Source organism: Eucalyptus grandis, chromosome 3 (assembly GCF_016545825.1).
Source record: "Eucalyptus grandis isolate ANBG69807.140 chromosome 3, ASM1654582v1, whole genome shotgun sequence".
NCBI classification, from domain to species: domain Eukaryota; kingdom Viridiplantae; phylum Streptophyta; class Magnoliopsida; order Myrtales; family Myrtaceae; genus Eucalyptus; species Eucalyptus grandis.
The window spans coordinates 1779852-1794235 of record NC_052614.1 but is presented as its reverse complement, the minus strand read 5'-3'; the positions used below and the strand labels follow the sequence as shown (position 1 = coordinate 1794235).

The following is a 14384-nucleotide window of genomic DNA, read 5'->3' as shown; positions in this document are numbered from 1 at the left end:
AAAGTTACTCGAAACAAGCCTTTCTGAGTTATTTTAATTATCCGAATCGATGGCGAGAAATTAATTTCTTTCATCAAAAAGGGTTAGGCCGGGATCTTGTGGCGTCTTTATCTTCCCCCTTTCATTTTGATTTTTGGAGTTGTCAGAACGGTTATTTCCATTTTGAAGTGTTGTGAATGTTTTGAAATTAAAAAAGAAAAAAGAAAAAAGAAAAAAGAGAGTTTTATTTCTAACTTTTTCAACTATATATATATTTGCTAGAAGTCCTATATAACACCGAATCTGTGGTAAGTCTTGCTCGCCGACTCGCTGCTTCTGAGGTTTTTCTCCTTTTATCTATCCTTTCACCCATGCATTGCTTAATAGAAAAAGTCTCCTTAATAGAAATATAAAATTGACCAAGTAAAATTTTGATTTTGCACTTTGCAATTTGATTATATTCCGTGCTTTGCATGCATGTCTTAACTAGTGTGATAATGAAACTACAGTTCCAGAAAGAAGAAGATTACAAGTTGTAAAGTTTTTACTTTGTACGAGCCATTACATAATAATTTTTTTAAGATCCGGATGCGTATGGCCAAATTTCGAAATGGAAGTCGACATCCTTCACTTTGTGAGCCTTTATAATTGTAGTTTATTGGCGTAAAAAGAAAAATTATATCTTCACATTGCTAGTCTCTTGATACATTAATGCATGTCAATAGCAATATGAACAAATGACATTCGATGACTTTAGTTGGATATAGTACTAATGAACATTGATTCTTACTTATAGGGAACGGACAAGATTGAGGCGATTAATCTGAGTGAAGCCAACACAAAAGGCTTGGACGAAATATTTCCACTAGGAACGGATGAGAGAGATGGTGACATTTACACAGAAAAACAATTTGAGAATTTGACGAATCTAAGATATCTTCACATGATAAATGCACATCTCAGTGGAGATTTTAAGGACTTAATGAAGGGGTTAAAATGGCTTCAATGGCGAAAATGTCCCGCGAGTTTTGAAGTAAACAATTTTGATGTAAAGGAATTAGTTGTACTCGAATTGCAAGGAAGTAAGATAAATGAGAAATGGGGAGGATGGAGTTTTTTCAAGGTAAGAATTAAAGTCTTTTTTTTCCTCTCCTTTTATGCTTTCTTTTGAATCATAATGACTCTACACTCACCCATCGACATTCATTATTGTTTTTTTTTTTTTTTTTTCGTAGATGGCAAAGAAGCTTAAATATCTAGACCTTTCATTTTGTGATTCCTTGGAAAATATTGACTTCCTCTTAGCTTTTGAGAAGTTAGAGGTTCTCATCCTCAGGGGGTGTAGGAGACTGAAGCGAATCGACGCTTCCATTGAAGACATGGAGGGCCTCCTTCGCTTGGAGCAGGACTCGTCCCGCGTGCTTCATCTTGCGGTAGGCGCCGATGCAGGTGCCGAACGCCCCGTTCCTCGTTTCTGCCTCAGGGAGCTTCCAGCAGAAATAGGTAAATTAAAAGCACTGCAGCAACTCGATCTATCCTATACTTCATCCCTTTCTGCATTACCAGATGACATAGGGTCTTTGGAGAATCTAGAGATTCTAGATATTTCTGAAAGTGGTATAGAAGAATTACCCAATGGTATTGGGAGTCTGAGAAAGCTCCGAGAGTTACGTGCTTACCATTGTGTAAATCTGAAAGGGATAATGGTAGAAAGCATGTGTAATCTTTCTTCCCTACGATGCCTTGATTTTATAGACTGCGACAAGCTCCAATCGCTACCGGACCTTCCTTCCGGCTTAACATATTTGGGCGTCACCTGTCGAAGTCGCAAATTGCCTTCGCTTTCCCACCTAGCCCATCTCAAGGAACTACGAGTTGACTTATGCAGATTTATCCAATGCATCCAGGAGCTTCCATCAACGCAATTAAAGAGTTCAGAATGCTCCCAACCGACGAACATTGAAGAAATGGAATCACTACAATCCCTAAACACGCCCTTCAAGTTCGAATCCTTGGAAGTCTCTTATTGTAGATCTATCAAAATGCTGGATGTTTCACAGTTTGTCCATCTAAGGACATTAGTGGTCTACGATTGCGATAATCTATTTGAAATTCAAGGTCTTGACAAATTGATATATTTGGAAAGCTTGGATATCACACATTGCAATTCAATCAAACAGGTGGACCTTCCAAAACTCGAGGGTCTAAAGAAATTGACTATTAAGAAATGCCCGAAATTCAAGGCCTGATAGGTTGGCAACAAATTAGCTAGAAATTCAAGGCCTTGATAGAAATTACAAAAGGCTAGATATTGAAGGCCTTCAGGAACTGAAGATCATCTGAATATCAATCGATGAAAGGTAGACCTTCAAAACAATTCAAATTAGCTGAATTTCAAGAATTATCAATGGAACTCAGATTTATCTTGATCAAATGAGATTACATGGAAATACCTTCCAAAATCCGGGATTTATGGAAAAATTAGCCGAAAGAACTTGATAGGATTTATGAATCAGAGATTGAACAAATAGCAAAATGATGATCACACTATGAATTAGATGATACGGATGACTTGGACGAGTCAATAATATGGAAGTAATCCCCATTTACTATCAAAGGTACATAGAGCAGGTAAGTTACCTTTGTTCTTTTGAGATCTACTATCCAATTTTCATTTGTATTTCCTGCTCCCAATATCTTTCAAGATTTATGATCTTCTCAATATTATTTCCTAGCTGACAATGTCATCATTGTCTCCTTACTTGAATTCAAGGAATTGAGGGGAGATATCCATGGAAATTGTTGTGTGCTTTGGCAACAAGATTTTGCTTATCATGCCAGTAAGGGAAATAGATGGAAAAGGCTTTCTAAGTGCATCATTTGTCATTAGTTTTCGAGTAAGATCCTTCATCCTATGCAGAAAATAAAGATTCTCAACGTTTGATTGATTCTAGGAATGCTGGAAATTGTGCATAAAAACTGATGTATACATGTATCTGATAGCATGCCAAAGGTCATTATGTAGGTCGAGAAATGAAAAATGAAGGACCCTATAGGGTGGTCCTCCTAATTGAGGTTTTAGTTTGCTTTGCCCTTACCATGTAGCTCATGACTGCATGTTTCTAAGTTATGCTTAAGAGTTAATTTACGGTGCAAATGGAGCATGTTGACAGGGCATCCCTCGGCATCAACCATTGAGTTCCACACATTTTATTTCACAGAACTGTTTGCATTGGCTGATTAAAGTAACCGTATCAGTTTAGAAATGCTAAATGCAAGAACAAGCTCTTCTTCTAGTGGTGTGGCTGTGAGTGAATTAATAAACAGGGAAGAAGCAAAAGCATTGTGAATTATTTGGATCGATCTAGAAAATTGCAATTCGAATTTTATTGACTATGGATCCTTGTTCATTTGGTTTGAATCCAGAATATACCTACTCCAAGGCTAATAATAGATTATCCCAGAGAATGCATCTTGATGTTTGTAGAGTTGGTAAAGCCATCTGTCATATACTTGAACTTTTGAGCTAAGCAAGACATTACTACAATGTCCTTTGACATAATCGTATGTACTGTAAAATAAATTCCTTATATTGTGCATAAGCTCTTGTTAGTTCATTTACTTGCTTAAAAGTAAAAGACAGGAGGCATCTGTATAAGTTTCCTGAGGAAACTTTTCGATATCCTATACGCCATTTGAAAACTGCCTTGCATTAATTCTAATGCATGAATATCATGTAATGATAAGGAAAAGAATCATACTATGTCCCACAAAAGCAAGCAACTTGAGTTGAATTCACTATGTTAATTTGATCAAAGCTTCTGTGGGTGATGATGTTAGCCCCATTAGTTGGATCCAAAGAGCTCAAAAGGAATATTGAGTTTGACAAATAGAGATTTGTAAACTTTAGAGTATTATTACTAGTTCGTTGATGTTAGTTGCTAGATTGATTTCATCTGACTCATTGGCAGGATTTGGTTATTTTTTCACTGGTTGATGAAAATGCTGAAATATCTGAGAGAGCTTTCGCAAGGCACTTCTAAAATAAATCGAAATCATAGAAGGATTAGGAGCTCAATGCATACTTGGAATGGTAAAAGGTTGTTTGCATGTTGTCATCCCACATTGCCCTGCTTATGTTTAACAGAAGCTTTGCAGAGCTGAAAATGTCCGCCTCCACTCCTGTGATCAAGTCTCTCTATCTTCCTTATTTTCTCTCCCACATGTTACTCTAGGATTCAAGTGGACTTTCCTCATCCTCTCACTCTTCAACTGGCTCGAGCGTTCCTCTAGGTTTGAGCTCTATCCTTCACAAGCCCTCTTTTAGCTCGCATCCTTGCGATTTGTTCTAGTGCTAATGTTGCGTTTTGATTGCTCACGGAGCTTTAGCTATGGAGACCAGCGAAGGACCACAGTGTGTCATCCTCCTGTTTCAGCTTCAGTTCGATAAATCACTGGCTTCTCAGGTTCAGCTCCTAGTGTTCTTTTGTGACCTAATGGGCAGTTGACTCAATTGTTCCAAGTTGATTTTCTGAAGTTTGCTTGATTTCTAATTGGTAGGTGAAGACGAATGGAGTGGAATCCAAAGAAGAATTGGCTAGCGATGGTCAAGAAGGACTCGAAGGCAATGTCAATTGGCAGAGGTTGTGGACAGTCTCTCCTTGTAATTGCTTCAAAGAGAGAAGGTTGGTCAGCTTAGTATTCCTTGGATACTGCGAAATATGGTCAGCTTGGTATTTGCTTTCATGTACTCTAGCAGCTATTTTGGTAGGCCTTCACTGGGTTGTGCGATACATTTGTAGGCGAGAGAATTCTAATACCATGGTGTAATGGAACTTGGTCGTGCTTTAAATGTTAGAATGATATGTTGTCAAGCCTAGTATTGTTTTCATGCGTTCTAGCAGCGTGTCCACAGTAGTTGCTAAACTGATGATGTGCAATGGTAAATGACTCCTGGTTTGTAGGTTAGTTCTTCATTTCAGATCATCTTGCTACAGTCCTCATAAATACTTTGAGCACTTCAACACTTCAACTAGATAAGATTGACTCAAGTTAGGGTGGTTTGCTGGTCGTCAACCCTGGTTTTTGTTGGTCCAACATTATTTCAATTATCCAGATGGTAACGAGGGTTAAAATAGATGGGTTGATTGTTGTTTCTTGTTGGATTGTAAGGTCTCACTTTTTGAAAGATAAATTTTAATTTCTTGCGCTTTCTGCTTTTATTTATTATGTTAGGTTAGGTCAGCAAGACGTCTTACACGCATTATTGTGCCAGAGAATACTGCAACTTGGAGGTTTTGGGGACAGTGAATATTTGCGAAGGACACTTGCAGAGGAATTTCAACAGATGAAATAGAGGTATTAACAAAAGAATTAGAAATGTGAGATGCAATAGAATCTTGTTCTTGCATAGAAGTTCGTATCTGAATGTGTCGTTTATTGCTCTTTCATTGTAGATTCTTCTCATTAATGCTATATCTAGTTTGCCATGCATAAGTGTTCTTACCCATGCCACCTCTGTGGGAGAAATATGAATTATGAGACAAAACGTTGCTGGTATCTACTGTTTGAAGTGATTCATTTTTCCCCCTTTCAAGTTTGGTCCTCATGGCTGATGTGTGTACCGAATGTGAAATTCTTGATCTCATTGTATGCATAATGGGAGTTTGAGTATGATTGCCCGGATTCAAAATTGGACTGTGTGAACATTGCCAGTCTTTGGTTTTTGGTGTTATCCAAAAGGGAAAAGGGAAAAAGTAGCATATCGTGCTTTTCTGTCGACTCTTGTTCATGTCAGAGTTTTAAGAAGTGGCTCTGGTTGAACTGGGAACCAGACCAGTCCAGTCTGGTTTCCTAGCAAAAATAGTATTGATCAAGAACTAGTGGTATTGACCCTGTTCAACTGGTAACCAGGTGTACTTGTCAACTGATACCTAGCAAACCTGTCAACTAGTCTGGACCAACTCTGGGCCGTAAAAAAGTTTAAAGGAGTAACATTGGAATTGGGTTGGGGTTTGGCACTCCAACCACTTGTAACTAACAAGTGTGCCAACCATTTGCTCTAGTGTCTTCTTGCTACAATCGTGGTGGATAATTTATTTATTGACCATATTGGCCTAATCTAAAATTGAACAGGATGCTATTAAGATGACATCAAGCATGTGTAATCTATTAAGATGCTATAATGTCTGCCGACTCACTGGACTTCTTTTGTTCTAAAAGTGTGTAATCTAATATATGCAAAGTATTCTATCATATTACATCACATGCAATTGGTTCAGTCGGTCGAACTGGAAGAGCACGGTTCTACCACTTTGATTGGTTGAACCACTGGTCTGGTTTTAAAACATTTGTTCTTTTATTGTTCCTATTTATTATTTATCTGCTATTCTCATCAACACGATTAGCAGCAGCTTAGTTTTTCCTCCTATGTGCATGATGCATACACATGTCATTACATGCTTGCGATTTCAAAGGATGTTTTACTTTCTACCTTACTATAACTGCAAAAAGTTCCTACATGCCTTGACAGCTGGAGCCTTGTATGTAGGTTAAGAAACGTGTCTTTGATGGCCCTAATGGTTTAGTAGTGCCCTTTTTGCTTGTATTTTGTTAGGATATTTTTGCTGGGTTGTATTATTCTCACTTCCGAAACACTAATCCCGTGAAATTGCACATCTAGGACCATATCTTACGCCTGGAGATGGAGAATGAGAAGCTTCACAACATTCCCCGTCCTGTAGTTCTCCCTTGTCAGTTGGTGGTAAGAACATTTTGACACTGTCATACCATCAAGCTAAGGATCAATTCATTGCTATGCCATCAATTGTATAGTTCTAAAGGTTTTTTCTTTGGGCTTCTTGCCATGTCCATTTGCAGTTTTGGATGTCTGGAAACTTATTGTTGCCCATACTCTTTCCTTAGTGATCAATGTTTGATAAACTTGCTAGTGTCGGTAACAAATTTATCTTGTTGGCTGGGAATTGGAATTGAATTAATCCTGTCCATGCTCCTTACTACATTTCCACTTAGAACCTTCTATTTAGTTCAAATGTGACTGGCATAGGTACACTGTGCCTCTTTAACAGACCACTTCATGTTTGTCCCTATAGATTGAAGAAGTGCAAAAATATGCTCCAAAGAAGAATATTTTTTAGTCGAAGAAGTAAAAAAAATGAAGTATTAGTTTTCCCCTAAATTTTAAATCAATTGAGAGGACAAAGTGCAAAATGATTTAATAGTCACCAGACAAATACAAAATGAATAATCATTCTCTCATGGTAGGTGCATAGCAGTCTTGAGTTACTGACTGAGAACCACTATTTACAAGTTCATGACCATAGATACTATCATGGCATCTAGTGTAGCAAGATACTGTGGAGCATTCATAGTTACATGCATGTTGTAGCCTCTTTAGGCAATTAAGGTTTGCTTCCTGCCTGTGTTTTAGCGTAATGCATGCGTTGTAATTTTACTTTTACCCAACAAAGGTATCTAAACATCATGTTAGTTATGGCCATACATTCAAGGAACACTGGACTGAAATCAAGTTGATCTTTTTTTTGGCAATGGGAGGTAGAGGTGTGGCTTGTGTTTTAGCTGCAAGAAAGTGGGCCTTGATCTACATACTGGACGAGTATGAAGAAGAAATCTCTGATTCAAAATGACTGTCTGTTCAAGAGTTTGTGGTGGTTATGCTTATGTTGCTGCTGCGGGTGGACCTCTCATACTTGGAGTTGCAGACATTGGTGTGAGAAGCAATGCATGTGGGCTTTCTAACTGATGCTCTTCAATTTCACCCTTTTTGGAGAAGTCTTAATCCATACCTGCCATGTGCCTTTTCTGCTAGGCAGGTATTTGTCGATAAAAAAAAGTGGAGTAAAATGTAGCGATTTATCTATCGAGTGGGATAGAATTGACCGAAAGATGCTGAATCATGGCTTCTATCTGATGGTAATTGTTGTAATGGTATTGCTGTAAGCTTTGAGACCTGCTCGATAGTGCCAAGCTTTTGCTTCATCTGTATATGTTCACTATTTTCATGTGTAAGAGAACCAATTGTTTGGTTTGGATTATCTACACTTTGGGCTGAATGGTTCGGGCAATGTACTCAACTAGCGAACTCTGCATTTGAATGTCGAGATCTCTTACTTGAAATTGACTTGCTCCTCTCCATGTGTCATTGTTAAGTGACGCATTCGATCCGGTGTAGATAATGCATTCTTGCGGGGAACATGACTAGCCAGATATATGGTTTAAGTTTGGCAATAAAGAACGTAGCCTGTATTCCAATCTTAGATATTTGGAGCCCTCAAATAGATGGTAGGTTTAAGATCATGAGATTTTGTCTACAGCATCGTGAATGGACTTTGTATCCTTAATAAAGGGCATCATGGAGTCTTTTAATTAAATGATGTACATCCAGGAATCAATAATTTTTTAATTGTAGTATTCTTTCTCTCAGAATTATTGCCAATCTCCAGGAGAAAGTATGCATGAATGTAACATGTACATTTGTGATACTTCTTTTCTTATGTTTATTATTTGTCATGATGATAGATCTTTGGGAACGAGCCTCGCCCATCGCCCATGGCCTGAATTGACTCTGAAATTAAATCCTCCTTTATTTATAGCCCTTCCAAATCTTCACGTCTTCAATGTATTCTTCCTAATGCATGTGTAGAAATAGTGACATTTAACATTAATTATAAGATGGGACAATAACATTACCAACAAAATAAATGATTGTTAATAGGTTCGCTGCCAGTGCAAATCCCATGTAAACTTTAAATTCCATGACCTGTTTTACACAAGCATGTTTTGGAGAAATTGTGGTTAAAAGTTTTGAGGACCGAGAAAATAAGAAGAGAAGGCTAGGAAAAGAAGTATGGCTAAGGTAGACGCTCTACTATTAATAGGAAATGTCTAAGAAGATAACTTGTGTCTATCGTGCCAGACACTTTTGGCTAAACCTTCTATTTATAGCCATTGTAGGGCCTCATAAAATTTACTTCTGCCACTATTCTTAGTAACAATAGAACTAATGATCATTTGTAACTCAACATCATTATTAAACTAACCGTCCGAATGATTGGGGAATATCAAGGTAACTTAGCATCATGTCTTAACAGTGGGTGTTCCGAAAAATAGCTTTATTGCCTGTGGATAACAGCACACTGGCAAGACTTAATACATGGGACTCTGATCAGAAATAAAGCCTCTTAAGAAGGCAACAAAGCTAATCTAGACACAAACAAATAACTTTATTAATGATGATGGGGCACCTAAATGCCCTCATATTAGTTTAACCAACTAATCTTCTTTTCTAATTGGATCTTCTAGTCATCTATTGATAAAAATACATACAGAAACATGTCGCCGTGTGCTTATTACATCTTTTCTTATCTACTTAGTGGTAAAAATATCCTGTCAATATCCACTTGGCATCACCTAAGTGAAAGTGAGTTTTAGCTATTCAAGTGTGGAAACACTTGACATCCTTTCAAGCCAAATGAGTTTTGGATGTTTGGCACACAATATTAGGAGAAATTACCAAGAAAGTCTTAAGCCTATTGTGCTTCCACCAATTCAGTCCTAAACTTTCAAATTTGGCTAATTGAATTATGAACTTTTTGAGGATTTGCCAATGTAATTCATCAAGTCAAATTTTGAGCAGAAATTGCTTACATGTATAATGTTTACAATTTTTTCTTATTTTTCTGACTTTTTCTTCTTTTTTTCCCTTTTCCTTTTGCCAGTGGATGGTGAGGGCGAGTGACTTTGGCAAATTCCATGGTCTATGTCCATTCTAATCCCCTGTGGAATTGACTGCCATATATACTCTTATCTTATAATGTGTTTCATCTTGAACTCAGAATAGTTCCACAAGCATAGTTTGCCTATGAGAGAGAGGAAGGGGAAAATTGTTCAAAAAGTCATAAATTTATTGCACTTTTGCCAATTCAGTCATAAATATTTTAATCATGCCAGCTGAGTCGTAAACATTTTAACATTTTGTCAATTGAGTCTATCAGACTAATTTTGGTTAGAATTTACTAATGTGGACGGCCGACACTGAAGTCACTTTTTTAATAATATTTTGAATTTTTTATGGTTTTTTCTTTTTCTTTTGTTTTTTTTTTTTTTTTTTTTTTTTTTTTTTTTTTTTTTTTGGGTTTTGGAGTTAGGCTGGTGAGGGCCACAATGCCCTCGCCAGCTAAAGTGAGGGCACATGAGCCCTCGAGCTAGGTTAGCCAACCGCCTCGCCAGCCTAACTCCAAAACCCAAAAATAAAAGCAAAAAAAGTAAAAAAAGAAAAGAAAAGAAAAAACCAACAAAAATATTCAAAATATTATTTAAATATTATTTAAAAAGTGTCATTTCAGTGCCTACCATCCACGTTAGCAAATTCCGGCCAAAATTGACTAGATGAACTCAATTGGTAAAAGATGAAAATGTTTAGGATTTAATTGACAAAATTGAAAAGTTTACGGCTAAATTAGCAAAAATGCAATAGGTTTAGGACTTTTTGGATAATTTACCCAAGAGGGAGTAGTAATGGAAGTCCCGATTTTGATTTGGTTAAACACATATACACAACTCTCATATGTCGAACTCCCTTTGTTTGGGTTATCATGCTTGTAAATTTGACGATCTTGACCAGTATCTCCGATCCGTTCGGCATCTTCCTATCCATCACCTCGGCCTACTTTGTAGAATATGAAGTACATTGGGCGACTGCTATTTGATATACTACCGCAGCACACCACATGGGGAATCAACTCTAAAAGCGTCTTCAACTCTTCATCTTGCGTCACAGCGGTACTATTTTTACAATTTGTCCCTTGAAATCAATTCTTTAAAATCATTATAAGAGATCTAGCCATTTCCTTTATGTACAAAATGAACAGTGACGCATGTATATTGTATTCTCCATACCATTAGAAAGAACATGGATATCTTTCTCGAAAGTAATTCTTTTAGATGAGTTGTAGATATCTCTCTCGAGAAAATGGGTTGGGGTTTGGAACTCCGACCTCTCGTAACTAACAGGCATGCCAACCATTTGCTCCGAGTGTTTTCTTCCTTCTTTTTGTGGCGGATAATTTATTTATTGACTGTATTGGCTTAGTCTATTAGAAATTAAAACAATGCCTCTGAGAACCAGAATCCAGTCTTTTGTGCTCGAGTCTGCCGAGTGATTGGGCTCCTTTTGTTCTCAACATGCATATTCTATGAGACAACGTCACATGCAATTGGTTCAACTGGTTGAACCGGTAGAGTATGGTTCTCAAGTTTAACTGGTTGAACCACTAGTCTAGTTTTATAAACTTTTGTTCTTTTGTTCTTCCTACTTATTATGTATCTGCTCTCCTCGTCGACACGAGTATAAGATTATGAGATTATATTTCATATTCTTGACAAGAGTATCATGTAGCCAAAAAACTTAATGATGTATAGATATACAAGAATCCAAAATTGTTTAATTTTATCATTCGTTCTCTATTATTTATTGCCAATCTAGAGGAGAAACTCTTATAGACGTAATAGCTTTGTATTTGATCATATGCACCAAGATGGTAATCGTATATATGATTGTATGCATGTAAAATGTGCATATGTAATATTTCCATTCCTCTGTTTATAAATTATCATTATGAGAGCTTCTTTGTCAACTTTAGCTGAATCTACTATGAGATTAACCTACTTTATTAATTTATTTCCAAATCTTCACGTCATCAATGTATTCTTTCCTATTGCATAATAAATGCAGAAATAGTGACAGCGACAATTAATAATATGATGAAACGATAAATATTACCAACAAAATAAATTATTGGTATTTGGTCCACTACCAGGGCAAACCACGTATTAAATCAAACTATGCACGAGCAGTCTTAGACGAGCTCATTTTGAAGAGACTACAATTAAAATTTTCAAGGACCGAGAAAACAAGAAGAGAAGGCCAGGATCACGAGTACTACTTGAATATGGAGAGACGCTATACTCTTGATATGACACTAATAGAAGGCGATTTGTGTCTATCACTCATAACACCTTTGGCTAAACCCTCTATCATAGCTATTGTGTCGTCTTATAAAATTTGCTTCTACTACTGTTTTAGTAATTATAGAACTATGTTTGTAACTCAACATCATTATTAAACTAATAATCTAAACGAATGGAGGATATTGAGGGAACTTGGTATCATAATTTATCAGTGGATGCATTCTGAAAAGCAGTTGTATTGCCTGTGGACAGCAGCAAATAGGCAAGACTCAATACATAGCACTCGATCAATGTGGTTGTAATGCTTATGCAAAACAAGCGCATAATCCGAGCACACTCTTTGAATGATATACCTTGCATTCCTTACATGTGAAAAATCAGAGAACCTTTTGAAGAAAGATGTTGAAAGAACTAGAGTAGAGAGATATCATCTGATAAAAAATTAGTAAACAAAGCTATTCTATCTACATGTTAAATGCTAATTTGTATAAAAAATTAGCCGAAATTCAAGGCCTCGATAGATTAGAGCATTTGTCGGGGTAAGTACACTATCAATGCCAAAACTTGTGTAAGGTACTCACTTTGGTGCCAAAACTTTATTTTGGATCACTTAAGTGCCAAAACTTTTGAAAAACGATCATTTCAGTACCAACGCCGATCTGGTTGGTCGGAAATCTGACGTGGCACTTTTTTATTAATTTTTGAAGCTAATGTGGCTCGCCGAAGGGTACAAACAGCATTTAAACAACAAAACAACTCTGTTTGGTATCTTTCCCCCAATTCAAAACCCTAAATCCCCAAATTGTGAGAGAGAGAGAGAGAGAGAGAGAGAGAGAGAGAGAAGGCATGGCATGGGCTTCCTATCGTCTACTTCCTCAAAGAACAACACCAGCACCAACTAGCAGCGACACCAGCATCACACCAACACCAGCACCAGCACAACTCTACCTCCGGTTCGTCCGACATTGTTGACAAGTCCAAGCTCTTGTCCTCCTCCTCCTCTCCTCCTCCTTCTCCTTCCCCTTTAGAAGGACCCACTTCAGCCGCTCTCTAAGCAGAGCCCAATCCGCCATCTCCATCTACGCCCTCCTCGTCTTCGCTTTCTCCACCTTTGAACCCCCTTCTTCCTCCTCCTCCTCCACCCTCACCTCTTATTCTTCCCGTCACTTCTTGCCCGAGAACAACCTCAGCCTCTCCTCGCTCGCCAAGTCGAGCAACTACGACGGAGGCCGAACGACGGTGGCGAGCAACTACGACGGAGGCCAAGTGACGATGGCAAGCAACTATGACGGAGGCCAAGCAACGACGACCGAGTGACGGCGGCCGAGCGAGCTAGATCGATGTTGGGTGAGGATCGGATAAAAAAACCCTAATTTCAATCCAAAAAAAAAAAAATCCCCTAATGAGTTGTGCAATGTTGTTTTTGTGAGGCCATCCACTTAGGATGGCAAAATGATGTCGTTTTCTTAAGGAGGATGGAAAATGATGTTGTTTAAAAGCCATATTGATTTTTTTAAAATATAAAAGCCACGTAATTATTATGGCTAGAATTTCTCGCCGGTGGCACCAAAGTGATCATTTTTCCTCCGATTTGGCACTTAAGTGATCCAAAATAAAGTTTTGGCACCAAAGTGAATGCCGTACACAAGTTTTGGCACTGATAGTGTACTTACCCCAGCATTTGTCATAGCTATATATCAAAGAGTGCACTTCAATGGAAAGGCTATACCTTCCAAAATCGTTGTGTATAGGTATTTGTCATTAGTCTTTGGGTAAGATCCTTCATCCTATGTAGGAAATTAAAGATTCTCGACATTTGATTGATTTTAGAATGCTGGAATTACTGAATAAAAATCGTTGTGTATAGGTATTTCGATAGCATGCTGAAGGTCATTGTATAGGTCGAAGAAAATGCTAAATGAAGGACCCTATATGGCGATCCTTCTAATATGAGGTTTTAGTTTGCTCTGCGCTGACTAGGCAATTCATGACTGCATGTTTCAAAGGTACACTTAAGAGTGAATTTACAGTGCAAAAGGAGCATATTGATAGAGCATCCCTTACTATGCATAGTCCACTAACTTGGGATAAGATTTGTTCACCCATTGAGTTCCACACAATTTATCTCACAAAATTATCTACATTAGCTGATTAAAGTAATCGTGCCAGTCTAGAAATGCTAAATCCAATAACAAGCTCTTCTCCTAATGGTGTGGTCGTGAGTGCAAACACAACAAAAGCAAAAGCATTGTGAATTATTTGGTTCTATTGAGAAAATTGTAATTCGAATTTTTTTGACAACGGATACATGGTTTGAGTCCAAGATATACCTACTCCAAGGCTAATAATAGATTATCCCAAAGAATGCACCTTGATGTTTGTACTGCTGCTAAAGC

At 37.6% G+C, this 14384-nt stretch overlaps 2 protein-coding genes across 9 annotated transcripts; both read left to right on the top strand.

The window, feature by feature from the left end:
- The first annotated feature begins 589 nt into the window (after positions 1 to 589).
- Positions 590 to 2228, top strand: LOC104435773 (disease resistance protein RUN1-like). Its single transcript, XM_039308547.1, has 3 exons — positions 590 to 613; positions 776 to 1102; positions 1215 to 2228. The coding sequence occupies exons 1-3, from the start codon at positions 590 to 592 to the stop codon at positions 2226 to 2228; spliced, it is 1365 nt and encodes a 454-aa protein (XP_039164481.1).
- A 338-nt stretch (positions 2229 to 2566) lies between these two features.
- On the top strand, positions 2567 to 8060 carry LOC104431876. 8 transcript variants are annotated; one of them, XR_005549564.1, is made up of 7 exons: positions 2567 to 2610; positions 2753 to 2876; positions 4215 to 4272; positions 4363 to 4445; positions 4540 to 5098; positions 5220 to 6742; positions 7559 to 8060. XR_005549564.1 is itself a non-coding variant. In XM_039308957.1 (5 exons), exons 2-5 carry the CDS (start codon positions 2772 to 2774, stop codon positions 4807 to 4809), a joined length of 606 nt encoding a protein of 201 aa, XP_039164891.1. In that variant the 5' UTR covers positions 2567 to 2610; positions 2753 to 2771; the 3' UTR covers positions 4810 to 5182. The 8 variants fall into 8 exon arrangements, 1 of the variants encoding a protein (XP_039164891.1); XR_005549562.1 differs by having other exon boundaries at positions 7555 to 8060; XR_005549567.1 differs by having other exon boundaries at positions 4369 to 4445; positions 5220 to 8060.
- The last annotated feature ends 6324 nt before the right edge of the window (positions 8061 to 14384 follow it).

Bases quoted from the DNA above. Each gene is read 5' to 3' on its own strand.
- LOC104435773 (XM_039308547.1), top strand. From the start codon at position 590: ATGGAAGTCGACATCCTTCACTTT. The intron at 614-775 runs GTGAGCCTTTAT...TCTTACTTATAG, and splicing joins AAGTCGACATCCTTCACTTT to GGAACGGACAAGATTGAGGC. The intron at 1,103-1,214 runs GTAAGAATTAAA...TTTTTTTCGTAG, and splicing joins GAGGATGGAGTTTTTTCAAG to ATGGCAAAGAAGCTTAAATA.
- LOC104431876 (XM_039308957.1), top strand. From the start codon at position 2,772: ATGGAAATTGTTGTGTGCTTTGGCAACAAGATTTTGCTTATCATGCCA. The intron at 2,877-4,126 runs GTAAGATCCTTC...TATGTTTAACAG, and splicing joins CATTTGTCATTAGTTTTCGA to AAGCTTTGCAGAGCTGAAAA. The intron at 4,446-4,539 runs GTTCAGCTCCTA...TCTAATTGGTAG, and splicing joins ATAAATCACTGGCTTCTCAG to GTGAAGACGAATGGAGTGGA.